Source organism: Doryrhamphus excisus, linkage group LG20 (assembly GCF_037039965.1).
Source record: "Doryrhamphus excisus strain RoL-2023G ecotype Guam linkage group LG20, RoL_Dexc_Guam_v1.1, whole genome shotgun sequence".
Classification (NCBI taxonomy): domain Eukaryota; kingdom Metazoa; phylum Chordata; class Actinopteri; order Syngnathiformes; family Syngnathidae; genus Doryrhamphus; species Doryrhamphus excisus.
In genome coordinates this window covers 13,200,910-13,220,110 of record NC_136376.1, presented here as the reverse complement: position 1 = coordinate 13,220,110, position 19,201 = coordinate 13,200,910, and the positions used below count along the sequence as shown (strand labels likewise).

The window sequence follows — 19,201 nt, the reverse complement described above, 5'->3', positions numbered from 1 at the left end:
GACCCAATTGCGGATAAGTGTCATAGAAGACAGCTGGATGGATAGACATTAGCTTAACGACAGCAACAGAACCAATGTTGGAATAGCAGTAAGACGCAAACTGCTAAGCCAGCATGAATACCACAGCTTCTCATTTTTTGCTTTTGCAGACCACACACTAACACCTACAAGAGACGCGGCGGTCGACTGAACAGAGGCGTTAATTTACAGTACAATCTGAAGTCATAAATATCGAAGCGTCATCATCGGAAAGGAAAAGATAGGAGTACCTGTGTTCCACTCTAATCTCTCACACTCTGCTCCCATGAGGCAGCATAGGAGGGAATAGGTGACAATTAAACAACAGACACACAAAACAGGATTTAAAATGCCATTTTTCCTTCTGATGGTGTCGTAGATGAGGATGTACCAAACCCAATATCATTCACTGATCAGAATCCCTTATTTGGCAGCTAATATAGTATGCTATAAGTATGCAAACACTCCCTCACCTACACCTCTATCATCCACTCCAGGGTTAGCGACCCAGCGTAGAGCTTGCTCCATTTTTCCCTCCAGAGTGACTGCAGGCTTGGCGGGCCTCATGTTGGCCACAGCCCGGTTGGTCTTGGCTTGCAAGGTCAGCAGGGCTGCCCCGATTTGCTTGGCCAGAGCACGGGCCTCCGGACTGTCACCTTTACCTCTGAGACAACAAGAAAAAAAAGACAGGAAGTTTAAGGAAATGCACAAACAAGCATGAAATGAGAGGGGAAATAGTGTATTTAGTAGTCCAAGTCTCCTGTTCGATCATCACCCTTAAAAGGAAAAATCAGATTTTAGATAGTGATCACTTTGTTAGTCCAAAATCTAACTAACCCTTTGTTAGATCACCAGCCTTAAAAGGGAAATACCACTGGCTTGAATTCAGAATATCTATAAAGTTGTACAGATCCGGCCTCATGCCTGAAGCCAGCTGGGATAGGCATATCGGGGGCATCGGAGCCACAATCATCAATGAAAAGTGGCAACCCAAATTGCGTAAATGTTTGACTTTATTACTTACTTAAAATTCTGTATGTAACACAGCATGAGCTGCAGCAGTGCGATGCTGTCTCTCTTTATGGCATGCTCTTCCCCAGGAGATATCTGCAGCTATGTGTGATGTCTGCAGATATGGACGGCGCGTTAAGACCCCACTCAATGTCCTTTCGCTCAATCTTTACACTTAGCAAGTGTAGCAAGTAAATGGCGTAGCAACTAAATGGCAAAGACGAGAATGCCAGGTGCATTCACAGACATCAGGTCATTCCATTTGTTACAACCTGCAACCCATGGAACCACCAGTTGAGAATCACTGAGCTATATGACTACATAGGCTATATGCTATATGTTTTATAGGACCTGCTACAAAAATTCATATCAGAGATCATCTATATGACATGTTTTTAGAAAAATACTGCTGTTTTTAGGAGTTTTGCTGCAAACACGTTTTTGAACTGAACATACAGTCATTTATCAGCCAGATTTGGTTCCAAATTGTGGCCTGGATGCCATTTTTGGCTGGCAGCTCGACCGAATCAAAATGACCCTTTGCATTTTTGTATTGTTCCCTACGCAGCCGGGTACATCCTGGATCAGTCGCCAGCCAATCGCACGGCACATATAGACAACAACAACCATTCATACAATTTAGAGCCAATTAACCTAGCATGCATGTTTTTGGAATGTGGGAGGAAACTGGATTACCCGGAAAAAAACCCAAGCACAACATGCAAACTCCGCACAGAGATGCACAGAGTGGAGATTCAAACACAGATCTCCTGACTGTGGGGCCAACATGCTAACCACTAATTGACTGTGCGGCCAACATGCAATTATTAAATGTGACTAAAAAATGGAGACTCAAATCAATACAAGTACAGGACATCCTGGTCCTGAATGGTCCTGATAACGGAACAAGAGACTTACTTGCTTTGTTTATGTGGATTTCCTTTTATGGTCATTTCATTTAGAATCTAGACAAACAATGACTCACGTCACCATGACTCACTGGATTTAAGGAACCGAGCAAAGTCTTTCCATAAGGAAGTTTAGTGGCCATGGTGGCCATGTGGTATTTCCCTTTAAGTCATTTCATATTTGAAACCCTTTTTGAGTAGTTTATCAACCTTATTGTGGGACTGACACCCAACGCTGACATACAACAACATAACCTCCAGGCAGGTAAAACGTGCCAGGTACTGGTGATATGGGGCTGTACTCTCCTCCTGGAATAAAGAGTCTGAGAATGACTTGAAAATATTCCCTAAACAGCGTTAGCTGCAGTGTCAAATGAGAACCAAACGCACAGTTTGCGTAGCTCCACAAGTCTGGTGGTAAGGCCTGCGATCTCACTGATGGAGCGCAGGATGTCCTCCCTGTCTTTGGGGTCCTCACACAGGTCGGCGATGCGTTTAGCCTCTGCTAGCAATGCCCTGATGTTCTCCTCGCCCTCTGGACCACCGTTAGGGTCAGCCAGCCAGGCCTGAGCAAAATACAAAAACATCACCAGAGATAGAGACCCCATTGACTGTTGTGTTGTTTTATCACACCTGTGCAGCATCCAGCCTCCTGGCGATGGCTTGCTTGGCATTGATAAGGGCCTCCAGTCTGCGAGCAGCATTGTCAACTTTGCCAAATAACAAGTCAAAGCCCTGAGAGCACTGGCCTGCACGCTGCACACAAGCCTGGCTTGGGCCTTGGCCTCTGTTGCAAATACACACAAAAGCATGAACACATGCACACAAATGAATGGTATACCTTCTAACAAACGTGCACAAATGGCATACCTGACTCTGAGATCTGCAATCTGATCGGTCATTTGACTCAAAGCTTTATGTGTTGCCAGTATGTCCTTCCTCTCCTTCCCGGCGCACAGCTCTCCCACCTTTCCGGCCTCGTCCAAAATCACACGTATGGCGACCTCACCGGGATCTCCTGAGGGGGATGCACACCACAAAATTGTTCTATAGCAACATTTGAGCAACACAGAAGACACCTCAGACACATACCTGGTTGGGCATAGGGGTCTTTCAGCCAACTTTTAGCTTGGTTCATCTTAGATTCAATCAAAGCCAGAGATCTCTTCAGTGCCTCCATATCCTGGTATAAAAACGGCCACAAAATAATTAAAAATGATAACAAGAGAAAAAATTACATTAAAGCCATTAAGAATAATATTTATATATGCGTATATAGCATATAGTCATTAAATTATAGGAATATGTATAAATGATATTTGATGTAAACTCTGCCAACAAGGTCCTGTTTGAAGATTTACTCTTTATTTTTAGCAAGTCTTACACAACAAGTCATGAGGAAACGGCCAGAGGACTATTTTCAGTTGTTGATTAATCATTTTTTTGTGACTGGCGTTGACAATTTTGGTGCACAAGTCATGTTTGTGGCTAAAAATAAAGTGATGTCATCAACAGAATGACACAACAGCTGCAAAGGACCATGCAATATAAGGATTTTGCAACAAATCATTCCCAATCCTATATAGTAGGATTATAGATTATAGTGGTATATAGGAATCTCATTTTAACAAATTGAGTTTGAAAATAAGGATTTCCTTGATTGAGGAAAATGATTGGGGAAAATGAACAAGACTCCACTTAAGTGTCATTTTCTAAATGGTATTTCTATATAGGGTACATTTTATATGGCAAAGATGTTTTGTGGCAGTGTAGCTGGTATTAAATGTCAGTGAATCGACTAGTGGATTATTACGCCCATCTCTCGTCAATAGAACGAGAGAAAACTGTTGTATGTAATAAAAGATTATTGTACAATACGCAGCATGCCATTATGTTATCACAAACCTTTGTTTACTTGAAGAATCACTGAAAAATGAGTGCCCCCCCCTTCCGTCATATAACAGAGAAAAACATTTATTTCCAGCTCAGGGGACGATAAAACGCTTGAATGGAGCCATTCAACAGCTCGTGTATTATGGATGTGTGTGGGCCAGCTTTTTTTATAATTTATGACCCGGGGATGAGGGCCACACTTCCCTCCACGCAGCGACACAAAGGCGAAACATTGTGTGTGCATGTTGCATGCACCAAAACATGCAGTGTTACAGGTTAGATGAGTGAAATAGATTTTTATCATCCTCTCATGTTAAAAAAAGCTTCAGCAACATTTCAGAGTGAGGTTATTTTAGTTGAAAACAACAATAGCATGTCATATATGACGTGAGCTGGTGATTCAATATAGTGAATAAGTATATAGTGCATTGGATATACAGTAGGAGGTCATGTCATCTTTATCAAGCAATTTGTCTCACAATAGACAAACAGATACACAGATGACAATATAGTGACGCTTTACATATACAGTACAGTGGTACCTCGGTTTTCATTATTCATTTGTTCCAAAACGTCCGCCGAACACCGATATGTACAATAAACAAGGCAATTTTCCTATAGAAAATCGTAAATACGTAAATACAATAAATCCGTCCAATCACCTCCTCCCCAAAAATATATACACCTTTGATAAAGAATAATTATAGTTTTAAAACACAGCAAAATAATGACAACATGACAAATAAAGTGGACAAATGAACGTTTAACATCCCTTTCACATTTATTTTGCCTTTTTTTTTACCTTTCTTTCCTTTCCTTATTCTTTCTCACCTTCTTTATTCCATTGCAGGGAATCACAACTTTCTTATTTAGCAGTCGCAGTGCTTTGTTCAGACACTTGATTCCGTGGAATGATACGGTATAAGGTAGAGCTGTCCCGGCCATACAGGGTTGTTTTTTGGAAAATGATGAAAACGTGCTGGTTTTTATTGATTTACATGTTGTCGTGTTTTGGAATCATTTTGGTGCCTATTTTTTAAACTTCCTTTGGAATTTGTGTCTTTGGGTATAGATAGCATCTTTTTATTTTTACTTTACTTTCTGTGAATAAACTTTGTGTAAATATGCCATTGGCAGGCTGAGTGTGCTGGTTTTTAGTGATGAAAATATGGTCACCCTAGTACAGTGCACTTTTATATGATTACCAAGACAACGCACGAAAACCAGAGGCAAAATTTTGGTGCATCATATGAAGTGAATCATATGAAAACTGAGGTTTGACTGTATACAATACATCAGCTGACTGAAACACATGACACACAGGCTCTTAAGTATCAACATTACACTACATATACATTTATAAACATTCCTATAAATGTGTTAAATTGCACTTGAATTTAAAAATCTACACACACACACGCATGCTGGAGGCTGCAGATGGGGAGAGAAACAGGCTTACCTTCTACAAGGAGGAAAATAATGGAGAAGGAAGGTAAAGAAAGAAAAAGAAAAAGGGGTTACCCTAGCAAGCCAAAAGAAAAGGTGAATCACAGAAAGTAAAGAGTGGCTTTTGGAGATGCTCTCTGCAGCAAAGAGGGCTGTGTGGCTATCAGACTGCATGTGTGTGCGAGTGCGAAGGCATTCCCCACCAAAGGATGCAATCTAATAAGTGCGTGGGGATTCAATTGGGAGGCCCTGGGTCCAAAATGAGATCAAATGAAACTCGAGACGAGCGTCGTACCTTGTTAGCCCAGGCGTCTTCATCCCACGTCGTGAGCTGTAAGACTCTGATGATCTCGTTCATCTCGCCGCTCATCTTCTCAAAGGTAAACCGTCGGTTCCTCTCAGCCTCCTCCACACCAGCGCCTCGACCACTCTTGGTTGCCACAAAAATCTTTATTGCTGAGAACAAAAAGCATCGGCACCTCCATCAATTGTCGGTATCACTTATCCACACTAGGGTTGCAGGTAGGATGGAGCCTATCCCAGCTGTCTTTGGGTGAGAGGCGCGGTACACCCTGGACTGGTTGCCAGCCAATCACATATAGACAAACGAGCATTCACACTCACATTGGACAATAAAGAGTCTCCAATTAACGAGGACGCATCATTTTAGAATGTGGGCGGACGCTGGAGTACCCAGGGAGAAAACACGCACACACGGGGAGAACATCAAAGCTCCAGATGTTTGAATCCACAATCTCCTGACTGTGATGACTCGTTTATCGCGGTAAACTGGTTCCAGACCCGACCGCGATAGGTAGATTTCTGAGAAGTAGGATGTCTTCTTTAGAAATGGAATCGTTTTGCAGTAATGACATTAAATTCTTCTAAATATGTTTTTCCTATTATTAGAGCCCTCTAGACTGTAGACTCCGGTTTCCTCCCACATTCCAAAAACATGCTAGGTTAATTGGCACTCCAAATTGTCCATAGGTATGAATGTGAGTGTGAATGGTTGTTTGTTTATATGTGCCCTGTGATTGGCTGGCCACCAGTCCAGGGTGTACCCCGCCTCTTGCCCGAAAACAGCTGGGATAAGCTCCAACATGGCCGCGACCCTTGCGAGGATAAGCGGCAGAAAATGAATGAATGAATGTTATTGATATTGTAGTGAGATCATTTAAACCTGCAATAAACTACGATCAAGTCTGGTACTGGTCTCATCGAAACCAATCATGACCAATGTAGAATACTACATTCACAATTAGACACAATGTGTCTTCTGCAATGTATTTGTATTTTAGTTTTGGTGACTTCATTTATCCATTTTTAAGCTTGTAAATGCTTACTTCAGACAAAAAAAATACTTGAAATTGACTTCAATATGCATTTTTTACTAATAGGCCATGTTCAACCATGAAACAACATGATTCATGATCAGCATGATCAATATGTTTAAAAAAAACTAGATTTTTTAAATTCGAACCACATGTGGCGGGGGACAACACAGCAACACAGCAGAATTCAGGTTGTAGATCCAACAACACCGCAGCTATGCTTCGCTTTTGGCTGAAACACAATAGTGGCTTTGCATCGTCGATCAGCAGAAAAGACGATGGCAGCTCCTTGCATAGGGGGAAATCATAACGAAAAACTGCCTCTGTTAAAATTTGACCAGCTTGCAGAAAGACACAGTTTGTGACACAGGCCGCTCACAAAAACATGGCTTGGTTGTGTACTTAATGTGTACTTTCACACTTGATAAGTAGGCAGGCAGAGCCAGGTTTATGTACGTGAATACAAAGAATCAATAGTCACTTTTACATGGTAGGCATGTGGTGTATTTAAGGCTGTATTTAAGGCTGCTTTAGCCACTTGCAAGTAATATTATATGAATAAAATATTGACACACCCCTCTTAATTAACAATAGTGTTTTGGTTTGAGCCCTTAATCATAATACTTTATCTTTTGCAGGCGTCCAACTTTGTGGGCCGTTTTGACTCATATAGGACATGCATGGGGCAAAAGCCGCCCTCTCCTGTGAGCTGATGCAGAATTTCAGACAACAGCTTGCGTGTGTGCTTGCCGTCGGTCTTACAATACTAACTAATGACTGCAATCAGTGTTGCTATAACAACAGCGGCATGCTCAGTGACCCGCTCTCTTTGGCTTTTTGTGGTGCACTCACACATGAACATTCATACGTATACACACCTGATATGAGGACAGGCAGCAGCTCTTTTACGGTGTTCATGGAACTGACGAGCATCTGTCTGTGTTCCTGATGCGTCAGCTCCTGTTGTCTCTCTTCAATCATCTTTGACATCTTGGTCATCCCTGCAGCAAAGACAACACAGATTTAACAACGGAGTAGTTGGCATGCTTTGAATCATCTCATACAAAGTCAGTCAGCAGCAGTCAAGTGTGAATGAATAACCTTGCTATCATATTTCATCCAACTAATGCGCGCAGCTCAGCATATTTGACCTTTTAATCTCTAATGACAAGTAGCATTTTCCTAGTGAGGAGGATCACATCATTGTAGAGGATTTAGAAGAGTGATAACTGCTTTGCTAAACGTGATCTTTAACCTAGAGAATAGACCTAACTAGAAAAATGACTGCTACGTATTGCTAACCTCTGGCTGGCTTTTGGGGTTTGTCTTTTGGAGTAACTGGATTAAGCCTCAGTTGGCCTGTTTTTAGCTTCATGTGGAAAGCAAAATTTAGCTTCAGTTTACGTAGATTAGGGTATGATATTGTTTGCATGAATAGACTGTGTGAGTCCAACTGTGTTCTTAAAGCGCTCATGACACCAAAGCATATGTTATAGCATCAAAAGTCATATTTCCTGTGTTTAAACACTGAAATATTGACAATTTTTTACAATTTATAATTTTGTTTTACATTTCCCATCCCAGGGCTGCACGGCGAGTGGTTGGCACAGGCCTCACAGCTAGGAGACCCGAGTTCAATTCCACCCTCGGCCATCTCTGTGTGGAGTTTGCATGTTCTCCCCGTGCATGTGTGGGTTTTCTCCGGGTACTCCGGTTTCCTCCCACATTCCAAAAACATGCTAGGTTAATTGGCCACTCCAAATTATCCATAGGTATGAATGTGAGTGTGAATGGTTGTTTGTCTATATGTGCCCTGTGATTTGCAACCAGTCCAGGGTGAGCCCCGCCTCTCAACTGAAGTCAGCTGGGATAGGCTCCAGCATACCCCCTTTACCCTAGTGAGGGATGGTTTCTTATAATCCCGAACGTCCAATCCCTTTTATGTTTTTTTTGTGCAAGATGCAAAAAGAGGTGATGATGCAACACTCCACTAATGCATATCCCTTCAGAGCACTTTTAAGCCATAAAAAGTACATTTGATGAGAGCTCAGGAGAGATCACAGGAGGCAGGAGGAAGTGAGACAGCGTGGAGGAGTGAAGCGTGCATAAGGTTAGACATTGAAAGGGAAACTTTAACACATGCACACGCACACACGTGTATATATGCACACGCACACACGTGCATATATGCACACACACACATAGTTTGGTTCCATAGCTCATGTTATATCTGTAAATAAATGGTTATTTTGATGTAAAAGCACTCATTTTTGTGTTATTGATGTTGGTATAGTTGTTTAGATATTTGAGCTGTCACAAAAGAAAAAACACAATTTCTGTCAAAGTGAAAGTTATGCTTGAAATGCTTCTTTTCACAACAAGTTGGGTTTCTCCCTTCTCTAGTCAGGAACTGATAATTTCCTGAAACCGACCTATGTTCTACTGCTGATGACTAAAAAAACAGAAACGGGAAGACTCCTGTCTTTTATCAAAAAGATGGGAGTCTAATCTTCCTTTTAGTAGCTTCCATGTTTACAGAAGAACACAGTCAGTCAAAATGGTCTAAAATGGCCTGTAGTGAAGGGCTTCCCTGCTGGAAAAAACAGCATCGACCAGCATACGTTTTGTGCATATGTTGTGTTTTTCGTGCTGGTATACTGGTACCCCAGCAAGACCATTATAAGTTGTGTTTTTGTGCGGGTATGCTGGTCTGGAGACCAGTTACCAGCATGGCCAGCATACCAGCATGAAAACACAACATATGCTGGTATGCTGGGCTGTGCTGGGCTATGCTGGTCTATGCTGGTCTATGCTGGTCTATGCTGGTCTATGCTGGTCTATGCTGCTCTATGCTGGTCTATGCTGGTCTATGCTGGTTTATGCTGGTCTATGCTGGTCTATGCTGGTCTATGCTGGTCTATGCTGGTCATGCTGGTAGCTGGTCTATGCTGGTCTATGCTGGTCTATGCTGTTTTTCAGCAGGGTTGTCTTTTGAAAAATGGCTTAGATTGAGTGAATTAATAGAAAACTCCATAAAAATGTTTGCTCATGAAAGACGTGTGTTATGTCTCACATAAAGATTGTGGATGATGGGCAAATTTTAAAAATGTAAAAAATTATGAGGATAACAGCTAAAAGTATGCTAACTGTTAGCATGTTAGCACCCAACAAGATGACACTAATTACAGAAAGTTTTATATTGTTTTTGCATCATGCCATGGGAATATTTACAATTTTATATTCACAACGACCCTTGTGAGGATAAGCGATATAGAAAATGAATGAATGAATGAATGAATGAATGAAAATGCAAACAGCATCTTGCTAGATAGTGCAGAAAGTAATACAGCGGTTCCATAATGATTTAAATTATATTGTATTATGCTGTACGCAGTGAGAAAGTACATATGCATTGCTGCTATATGCTGCTTTGCTACATTCTGTGTAACAGCTACAGGCTGATAAACGCCAAATCTGCTGTTTTGGATTTTATGCACCGGGTATCTGTGTCAAAGAGGCTTTATAGACTAAATGGTCTTCACTTGTATGAGCGTTTTTACTGAGTGTGACGCCTACATAAGCCACCATGAGGCCAAAGAAAGTGTGGAGGAACATTTGCTGCTGACCTGGCCCCAGATTTTTAGTGTAAGTGACGAGGTCCTCCATAGTCTCCACCACTTCAGCTACTGTCAGATACTCCAGGATACCTTTGCACACACGGATGATCTTACGTACCTGAAACACAACACAAGAGATGAAACAATGCAAGGCATAGCACGCTGCCAAAGAGCAGACCAGGTCTTTTACTATTGCTCCTCAAGCGATTGCATGTGTCTGTGTAACAATCTTGTGATGTCAGTCTTGTGACCAGAAGAAGTTTCATGAAGAAGCATGGTGACCATGATCACGTGCTCAGTGTGACTCCACTTAAGGAGTTGCCCGCTAATATCTAACACACACTCTTGTGCACTCACACACATCAAGATCCGATGTTATGACAGAGGGGAAGTCACTGGAGCTCGGTGATAAAATCTAACTCCATTACAAGACCACTTGAAGCGCTCAGCTCAGCTCCTTCTACCGTGTATGTGCTGCTATATAAAGCTTCATTTCCCAGAAAATTACCCCAGCGCTGAAGCAACACACACATACAGAGACAGCGAAAAACAGACATACCTCTGCCTCATCGAATGTAAGCAGAAGGTCAGACGTGCCAGACAAAATCCCTCTGGAGCCGTCAATCAGGTAGTCTCGAGCAGGGACTGAGTATGGGTCGGTCTTCAGCATATGAGCTGCTTGGACCAGTTTAGATGACGAGTTCTCCACCCTACAAACAGACAGGAACATCAAACCACATTTATTTAGCAAAGAAATATGGTGTGAAGAGGAAACATTGACAAAAAAGGGACAGCAAAGAAAATGGATATTGTGATATTTTAATCAAATGCTTATCATGGATGGATGTGACTACAATTCCAGGCCCTGAATTTGTGGTTCCAGCATGAGCGCCACCATGCTTAGACATACGCAACAGATCTTCACGGGCTTAAAGAAGTGCTTGAAAGGGACCAAGACCCTCCTCCTTCTGACCCCCGCTGGTCGGGGTATCGATGGCTGCTGGTTCATCTATATTTAGGTGGGTTCACATTTCACATGCTCCCTTCTAAGCCCTGTGGGTGAGATTTACGGTGTGGTGCCCCTTGTAGGTGTGAGTATGTATGTGTGTTTATGTATGTGTGTGTGGGGTGGGACGGACTGGGCTGGTCAGATCTGCATCTGTTTAAGATCCGAACTGAACTGAAATTAGACCAATAGACCAATGTTATATTGTAAAGCCTTAAAGACAATAATGAAAATATATGCATACAGTACATTGGACAACTATCTTTGCATGACTGTATCATATTCCAATTTATTATTTATTGATTGATAATTATTGCCCTGGTGGTGTAATGGTACACACTGCTATCTTTTGTGTGGCTTCCATTCTTGGACACCAGGCCCCCCAACACCAAGCCATCCCAGCCCGGATAAATGGGAGGGTGGTGACAGGAAGGCCATCCTATATAAAAACCAAGCCACTGGTGTCCAAAGTACGTCTCGGGGGCCATCTGCAGCCTATAACAGCACATTATTTTTACTGATTACGAAGTCGCCACTCCGCAGTGGCCACTCTTTTTAATCCGCATACTCATTTTTGGCTTGAGACCTTTAAATTCTGGCTAAAAATGTTATTACTTTTTTGAAGTCAGTCACATCTTCTTCCACTGTGGAACACACACAACGAGATGGCTGTGGCGCTACATCGCGGGAAAAAATGCAAGCGTCTTCATCACAGTATTTGTGAGGTCTGGTTTATTTTGAGAAGTTTTTTGTGATGTAAATGTCTTACTTGTTCTTTTGAACACACACTATTTTGAGGAGCCAAACTCCTTACTTGTGTAACCCAAGCGACTACCCGGAATTACGTCCGACCACAAATGGACTTAGGGGACCAAGTGGGGAGTAAGTGTCCGTTGATGGACTACATTCATCCAACTTCATGTCAAATAATGCCAACTATTGCTTTAAGACAAAAATATAGGAATGTTGCGCCACGCCATGTTGCTGCATTTGCTCTCCTAGTTAAGTCAGTGAACTTGATCATTCTGTCACCGCATAAGAGTCAAGTCAATGTAGTCTGACGTCTGTCGTGCAGCATTGCTGAGTCAGCCACACAACGCAGAGGTCATCCTATCAGACGTTTAGACACATGCTGGAACACAACAAACGGCCTCTCAGCTGCATGAATGCTTGATGCCCGTGGGCTGCCTCAGACGGAACACTCAGCTCTGAAGTGGATCTTTGTTGCAGATGGGAACATTGCCATTAATCCTGACTTTAAACTCCTTGGAATCCACTTTTTTCAAACAAGTTCTCTTTCTGCTCTGAGATTAAATGGATTATTTGTATCATATGGGCATGCATAGTCATCCACAAACAAACATACTTGATGAATGCAGGGGGCATGTCCCGCTTCAGCACCTGGTCCTCTGTGGTTTGAACCGTTTCCTTCCCAACCTGCAACACATGAATTGAAACATGCGTCATGAATTTAAATGTGCACGGTTGTAAGAAATTGTGAACAGGAGTAATCAGGTCATCTTGTACAGACGGTGTGGAGGTGAATTATTAGGACATATTTGACTAATTGAGTGCAGATTTTTTGCAAAAACTACTCAGATGATCTCAAAGCTTGGTGGAAAGGTAGGGAAAATAAACTGTAAATAAACATTTTGGTGCAGATGTGAATAAAAGTGCATGAACAAAACATAGTTTGCCCTTGGCAGGGGTCAGATCTGCATCACAACTGAAAAGTGCCCACACCCATATACAAAGTTTCATGGGTCATCCTGGACACAAACAAATTGCCAAAAGTTTGCAAAAATTGGAGGATGAATGCACTTTTACCCTGTTCTGTAGCAAACTTGAACAGTTTTGTCTTTTGTTCATGCCACACCCATCTAGAGGGTTTTGTGGAAATTATTTCAATATATTCTGTGTAATTCTGAACACATACAATAATAGAATAGCATGACAAAAAAGAGTGATACTGACAATTTCTTTTGCAGATGTTCACATCATAAGTGATGCAGCTGGTTGGTAGAAGACCCCCGCCCCCCGACACACACACACACACACTTCTCACACACAATCACAAGAGATACCAGGTGTGTCCACGCACACATACACTCCAGATGCAATTACAGCGTGATGATGACATCAGTCTCTCACTGGTGCTGAACTTCAGTTAATAGACTTTTGTGGCCTCAGAGAGGCACAGGAAGGAAGACAAAACAAGAGCAAGCACTGGCATCCAAGCAAGTGATCTGTCTCTTTATGGTAGACAAAATGAAAGCTAATTATATTCCCATAGCCAGGTAGGGTCTGACGTTCGTTGATAAACACTGCAAGACATTTTGATTTATGGTGGTTGGTTATTTATACGTTACTTTCAGTTTGGTTGTTTTGGCTAATCAAATGTTTAAAAGATTCCTTCAAGGTTGGGAGGAATGAAGCTCTGCAAGTAAAGCGAGTCCGGATGAAACCATCCTGACAGCGTTTCCTGGAAGTAGTAACACTTATCATTGATTTTTCAATAGGTAATCATTGATGACTGAATGCATTATTAATGTACTACTAAGTGGCCCATTGTGGTGTACACACAGTGATGGTGTGTGTGCGTTTGGTCAAGGAAACGCACACACACACTTGACTAAGAAAGCAGGGTAGGAACCAGAACACTTCAGTGAAGGTGCAGCAGCTTGAAAAAAATAAAGAAAAACATTTAAAAAACAGCCAAGCTACCTTCAATTATGTCAAGGACAGAATGCATTGCTTTTTAGTTCTTAAATTGAGAGAATAAAATGGAGTCTGGATTGAGCTGAAAATCAGTTTTTGGTCCGGAGCCGCATTCTGAAAATCCCTCGTTTTCAATCATGCTGTACCTCGGCATCAATTTCCATACACTGTCTCACTTTTGATACAATGTTGCAGTTAACAAACTGGTCAGTTTGCCCTGTATTGTGTCGTTCCGTTAAATCATTTGTCCAAATAAAGCACTATAGGTGTTGCTGGCTCACTTTCCATTCACTTTCTTACATAACCCACCATGGGGCCAAAGAAAGTGGAGAGTGCCAGCAATTTGATAAAAAAAAAGGTACCAAATTGTACTAACAGCTAGCAGCATCTCAAAAATTTTGTACCGTTTTTAAGCAGGAGCTATCTAACATCCAGTACCTACAGTAAATACAGTATGACAAATATGCATTGTCAGCTTATGCATATGTCAACTTTGCAGTTGTCCAACACATATATGTAATTATCAAGTATCTTAAGAGTAGGATGCAGACGGTATGAGCGAAGGCCACTGTAAAGGCCAGCCAGGGTCATCCGGTGAATAATAACAGAAGCAGGTGACTCCTTTCTGAGTTGTGCTGCTCGCTTCTCAACAGTAAATCTATTTATTTCTCCTCCCTCCCCCAGACATACTCAGGAATGAGATCTACCTCGCCTGCTTTGGGAGCTCAAACTTCCAAGAGTCTTTGACAGCAAGCTTGTACGTTTTCCACCAGCAACATCTTTTAGATGTTCAGTTGAATCACTCTCAGCCCGCATGTCTCATTGACACTTTGATGCCATCTTGTTTGCGTCTTCAACAATCTCAGTGACCTACTTTTTATATGCACAGCTTTTCCCGGTGGGGGGTTAAGTGTGTAACTGTATCAGTGTGCAGTGGCGGGCTTATGGTGTACTTTTTTACACCTTTGCAGCAACGGCGCACGGGTGGAACTGACTCTGCTTGCTAAAATAAAATCTACAAAACCAGAAGGTGTCCATCATGTCCAATTAAGCTTGTCTACCCGGCAACCAGCAAGCGTTCTTTTAACATTTCCCTCTATCTTGTCCATAATAACAAAATGAGCATGTGACATTATGAGATGAAACACCCAAATCTTATATACGTAATTAACTTCATCCTTCAAGCATCCTCACTGTCCTTCGCATCACAACATGTCATAGATATGCCTGAGGCTGCTATTAGCCTCCCTCTGCTTGCTGTCTGGATGGATGATTGGATTGAAGCGACGAGGGCAAGCACAAAAAGAGAGAGGCTATAATCTGACATTCATTTTTTTAGCTTTTTCATTTAAGCCTTTAAAGGGTTATCAGGTACCATTTCTGGTTTTATAAATAGTAAATATAAATGTGTATTATTGTACATTACAAGCATTTGTGAGCTAAATGATTTGGTGCTCTTTTTTGACAGCTAATGAAATGTTAATTAGAGAATTTGACTGCTGAAGCAACTGAACTGAAGTGTTTGCAACTGAAAAATGAAAACAAATGTATTATACTGACAACACAGTAGGTACATGAGTTCTCGTGGGAATATATACATAAAAAATAATACCAGTAATGCAGAAGCATGTGTAAATGTGAGGTTTGGTTAACGTTCCCAACGGTATGTTGTACTTTATCTGAGAAAGCATGCAGGGAAACTACAATGACAACATTCACATATACAGTGGCAGATAACTCAAGTGGTCTGTTCCTGCTTCAAACTGGGTAGCCACTGAGCTAAAAGCCCAAGCTGGGAGTGAAGTTTACCAACATACTTTGGCACATCTATCCCATCCATCCTGTAGACATAAAACTTCCTCTGGTTTTTTTGTTGTTGTTTTTTGTCTAGCTATCTGTTCATTGAGATAGGACCACAAATTTTGATGTTTTTCATCATCAGCTGAAAGAAAAAGAGGTTTTGTTAACATTGCCAAGTATTTTGATCTGGGTAAGGATGCAAGTGATTGAGGAACGTCTGGTCACTGCATGTTAAATTCAAGTCCCAAGTTGCAATACACGTACATGAATAGCCAATATATGCATGCCATGACGAGCCATGTGGGGGTCGTGATAAATGTCTGTTGACTTGGCCCATATGGATTCAGCCAGGAAGTGCACACGGACATACGGTATGTTAAATGAAAGATGACCTGTGTGTCAGTTCGATCTTCCGCCCCACAAACTCCATTGAGTGGAGTGGAGTGGAGTGGAGTGGAGTGGAGTGTCCCTCTGATTAGCCGTAAGACCAAAGTTGAACATGTTGCCTTTTAATGAGGCGTGCAAAGATCAAACGCAATAAAAATGACTCATAAGATCGCCTTACATTTCTTTTTGGGGCTTTTGATTGTGCCAGATGAGCCAATGCTGTCTTCATTAGATGTTGAATTAAAAATGACAATAAAGTCACATAGACTCACCCGTACGAGGTTGCTGACTGCAGCCTGCACCGCCTGCACCGGTACGGTCAGATCCGGGATGGCTTTCCCGTCCACCTCGCCCTCTTCGTGCATGATGACCAGGTGAGAGATCTGCTGGGCCACCGGCTCCAGGATACTCTCGATGGTCTTGGTGTGGAACACCGGCATGGTCAACCACTTTTACCGCAGCCTTCCAACACAGAAAAAAGGTGGTCGGTGGCTTCTTGCACAGAAGCCCTCCTTTCCTTCTGTTTTTGCTCTCCTCACTTTCAGGAGGATCTACTCAAGCGTGTGCACTGTCCACTCAAGCTTCTCCAGGGTTCCTCCGGTGGGATCTGCCGGAATCGTGCCAGAAGAAAACACCTCCCTCCTCCCAATCACGGCGAAGACGCTGCTTGCTTCTTTGCTGCTGCCGGTGCTGGTGAGAAGGTGCGCGCTCACGCCGCACGCACATGGACGCGCACGCCACAGTGCAAGTGACAGCTCTTCCCAAGTTACGTCATTCCTTGCATACATGCATGGCAGTGTGCCCCCCACCTCGCCCCATCCCAAAAAGGAACGACCATAGCGACGAGGTGGGGATTCCTCACTTATATGAAGACACTTGCAGCGCCGCCAACAGGAAGATTGTGGCAACGCAAGTGTTTTAAAAAGGTCAGCTCGGTGAAACTGTAGAGGACACTGGGGATAATATGCAGGTGAAGAAGGAAACAGCAATCTACATTTTTATTTTATGACGCTTCACACTCGCATATGACACATGATCCACATTCATTAAATGGTGGGTCAAGAGTTCATGTCCCCAAGCCTCAACGTTCAGGTCTAAATTAAGACTATGGATTAATCTTGCTGTGGCCCAAAGAAGGGTGCACAAACATCTGACACGTGCCTTTTTACATGTCCAAATTCATGACAATGCATGAATATATGCATTACAAAAGAGCGTGATGGTGCATAAGACTCAGTTGGGGGTATTAGGAATGGCTTCCTGTGGGTGCTGCTCCTCAATGTGTGTTGAGGAAACGAGAGACGTCTCAGGCAAAACTGGCATTATTTATATCCTGGAGACATTCACCACCACAGTGCTTATAGCTCTGTGTGTGTGTGTGGGGGGGGGGGTGGATAGGAAGATGCCATTATCAACCAAACTGGAGAGACGAGACACTCTGGTCTACCTGGCTCCTAACTGGGCTTCTTTTATACAGGCACCACCAAGCACACTACATTAGGTACTCATTGTCATCATGTTTTTGTAAAAGACAACAATGCAATGCATCACGCTGAGATTTGGTCCAAGTGTAAAGACCCTCTCGTGTAACTACATAAGGTAACATACATACAAAACATCTACTATAATAAACTTATTCACTCATTCATTCATTCATTCATTCATTCTCTCCAGCTGACCCTGTTCAGGGTCACAGGTGAGCTGGAGCCTATCCCAGCTTAGATTGCACATGACAAAACCAAGAAACATGACCATTGGTTTGTTTATAAGTGAATATTAGCCAGAATTAAATCTAACTGAAAATCTATGGAGGATTGTGCACAAAATGTGCTCGGGTGAAGTTTAACGTTCTTAACGTTCTTAACTCACAAGCAAGTGTAAAAATAAGCTAGCCATTGTTGGGGACCTATTATGCTTTTTCCACTTTTCTGACCTATAAATGTAGTTAGAATGTTGTATTCTCGTGTTAAATGATGCCAAAGCTTAGGATAATGAGGTTTGCGTATTTGGAAGTGAGCCCTGAAATACGTTTGGGATGCCTCAAAACGGTTTCGGTTTTTTCTAACACCCACTCACTGTTACTTCACAGGAGCTGTTAGCTGTACAAGATGAGTTGGACCAATCACCGTGGAGTGGGCGTGCACGGAGGGGGGCAGTGGGTGGAATCAATTAAAATAGACCCTTTTGGAAATCCAGGCAAATACAGCTGGAATAGGCGCAGATTCTGGAAGATCTACAAAGCTTTCTGTGCGGGTTATCGTGCAAAGCTGCTCTGTAGGAGTCCATCCATCCATTTTTTATATGCCTTGTATCCTCATAGGGTCACGGGTATGCTGGAGCCTGCGTCCACAACTAAATACAAAAAAAATAGCATAATAGGTCCCTTTAATATTGAGATGTAATCAGTCAATCTTAACAGTAATGACAATGAATGATTTAACGCGTGTTGCTGGTAGGGAATCAGGAACTCCAACCACTTGTGCCCGATGGTGCTGTCTTCTGTAAACAAATGTGGCTTTCCTTTCAAGGCATTGCTAGCGGAGCAGCGCTTGGGGGAGGGCAGAGAGTTTATATATAAGGAAGTCCACCCCTTTGTGATGTCACAAAGGGGCAGTTTGAAAAACGAGGTTTTGAAACAGAGCGTTTTGAGCCATCCCAAACTTCTTTACGGTCTCACTTCCAAATGCGCCAACCTCATTATCTGAAACGTTGGCATGGTTTAACACGAGAATATAACATTCTAACTACATTTATAGGTCAGAAAAGTGGGGAAAGCACAATAGGTCCCTTTTAAATTCAATGTACAGCTGTGGATGAGTCAATTATCTTTACAACTTTTACTTACCACGCAAGTGAAAACAGAAGTACTGTAAAACATGAAGACAACAAAATATTGCCAAATATTAAATCTGAATTTTGCATCAACAATGTATTGTTTGGGGCATATTTACCTAGCAATTGTGTTATATATTGTATACATCTGTCTCATTTGTCTTACATCTGTCTTTACATCTGTGACATTTGTCTCCTTTCATTTAAATTGTACAGATTAGTGACATTATT

The 19,201-nt window shown here is 42.2% G+C and overlaps 1 protein-coding gene across 5 annotated transcripts in view; it reads right to left on the bottom strand.

The window, feature by feature from the left end:
• LOC131108125 (vinculin-like) overlaps positions 1-16,859 on the bottom strand; it is a 28,704-nt gene extending 11,845 nt beyond the window's left edge. Inside the window, exons 1-14 of one of the 5 annotated variants that reach the window (XM_058058926.2) lie at positions 16,678-16,859; positions 16,411-16,600; positions 12,600-12,670; positions 10,787-10,937; positions 10,237-10,345; positions 7,489-7,611; positions 5,572-5,732; positions 3,030-3,120; positions 2,808-2,955; positions 2,571-2,724; positions 2,328-2,503; positions 2,148-2,246; positions 492-682; positions 270-296 (exon numbers count right to left, since the gene is read on the bottom strand). In XM_058058926.2, coding sequence (XP_057914909.2) covers positions 270-296; positions 492-682; positions 2,148-2,246; positions 2,328-2,503; positions 2,571-2,724; positions 2,808-2,955; positions 3,030-3,120; positions 5,572-5,732; positions 7,489-7,611; positions 10,237-10,345; positions 10,787-10,937; positions 12,600-12,670; positions 16,411-16,578 — 1,669 coding nt within the window. In that variant the 5' untranslated portion in view covers positions 16,579-16,600; positions 16,678-16,859. Of the gene's footprint in view, positions 1-269; positions 297-491; positions 683-2,147; positions 2,247-2,327; positions 2,504-2,570; positions 2,725-2,807; positions 2,956-3,029; positions 3,121-5,571; positions 5,733-7,488; positions 7,612-10,236; positions 10,346-10,786; positions 10,938-12,599; positions 12,671-16,410 lie in introns of all 5 variants that reach the window. The other 4 variants (XM_058058927.2, XM_058058928.2, XM_058058929.2 and 1 more) reach the window with 4 other exon arrangements.
• Between the last annotated feature and the right edge of the window lie 2,342 nt (positions 16,860-19,201).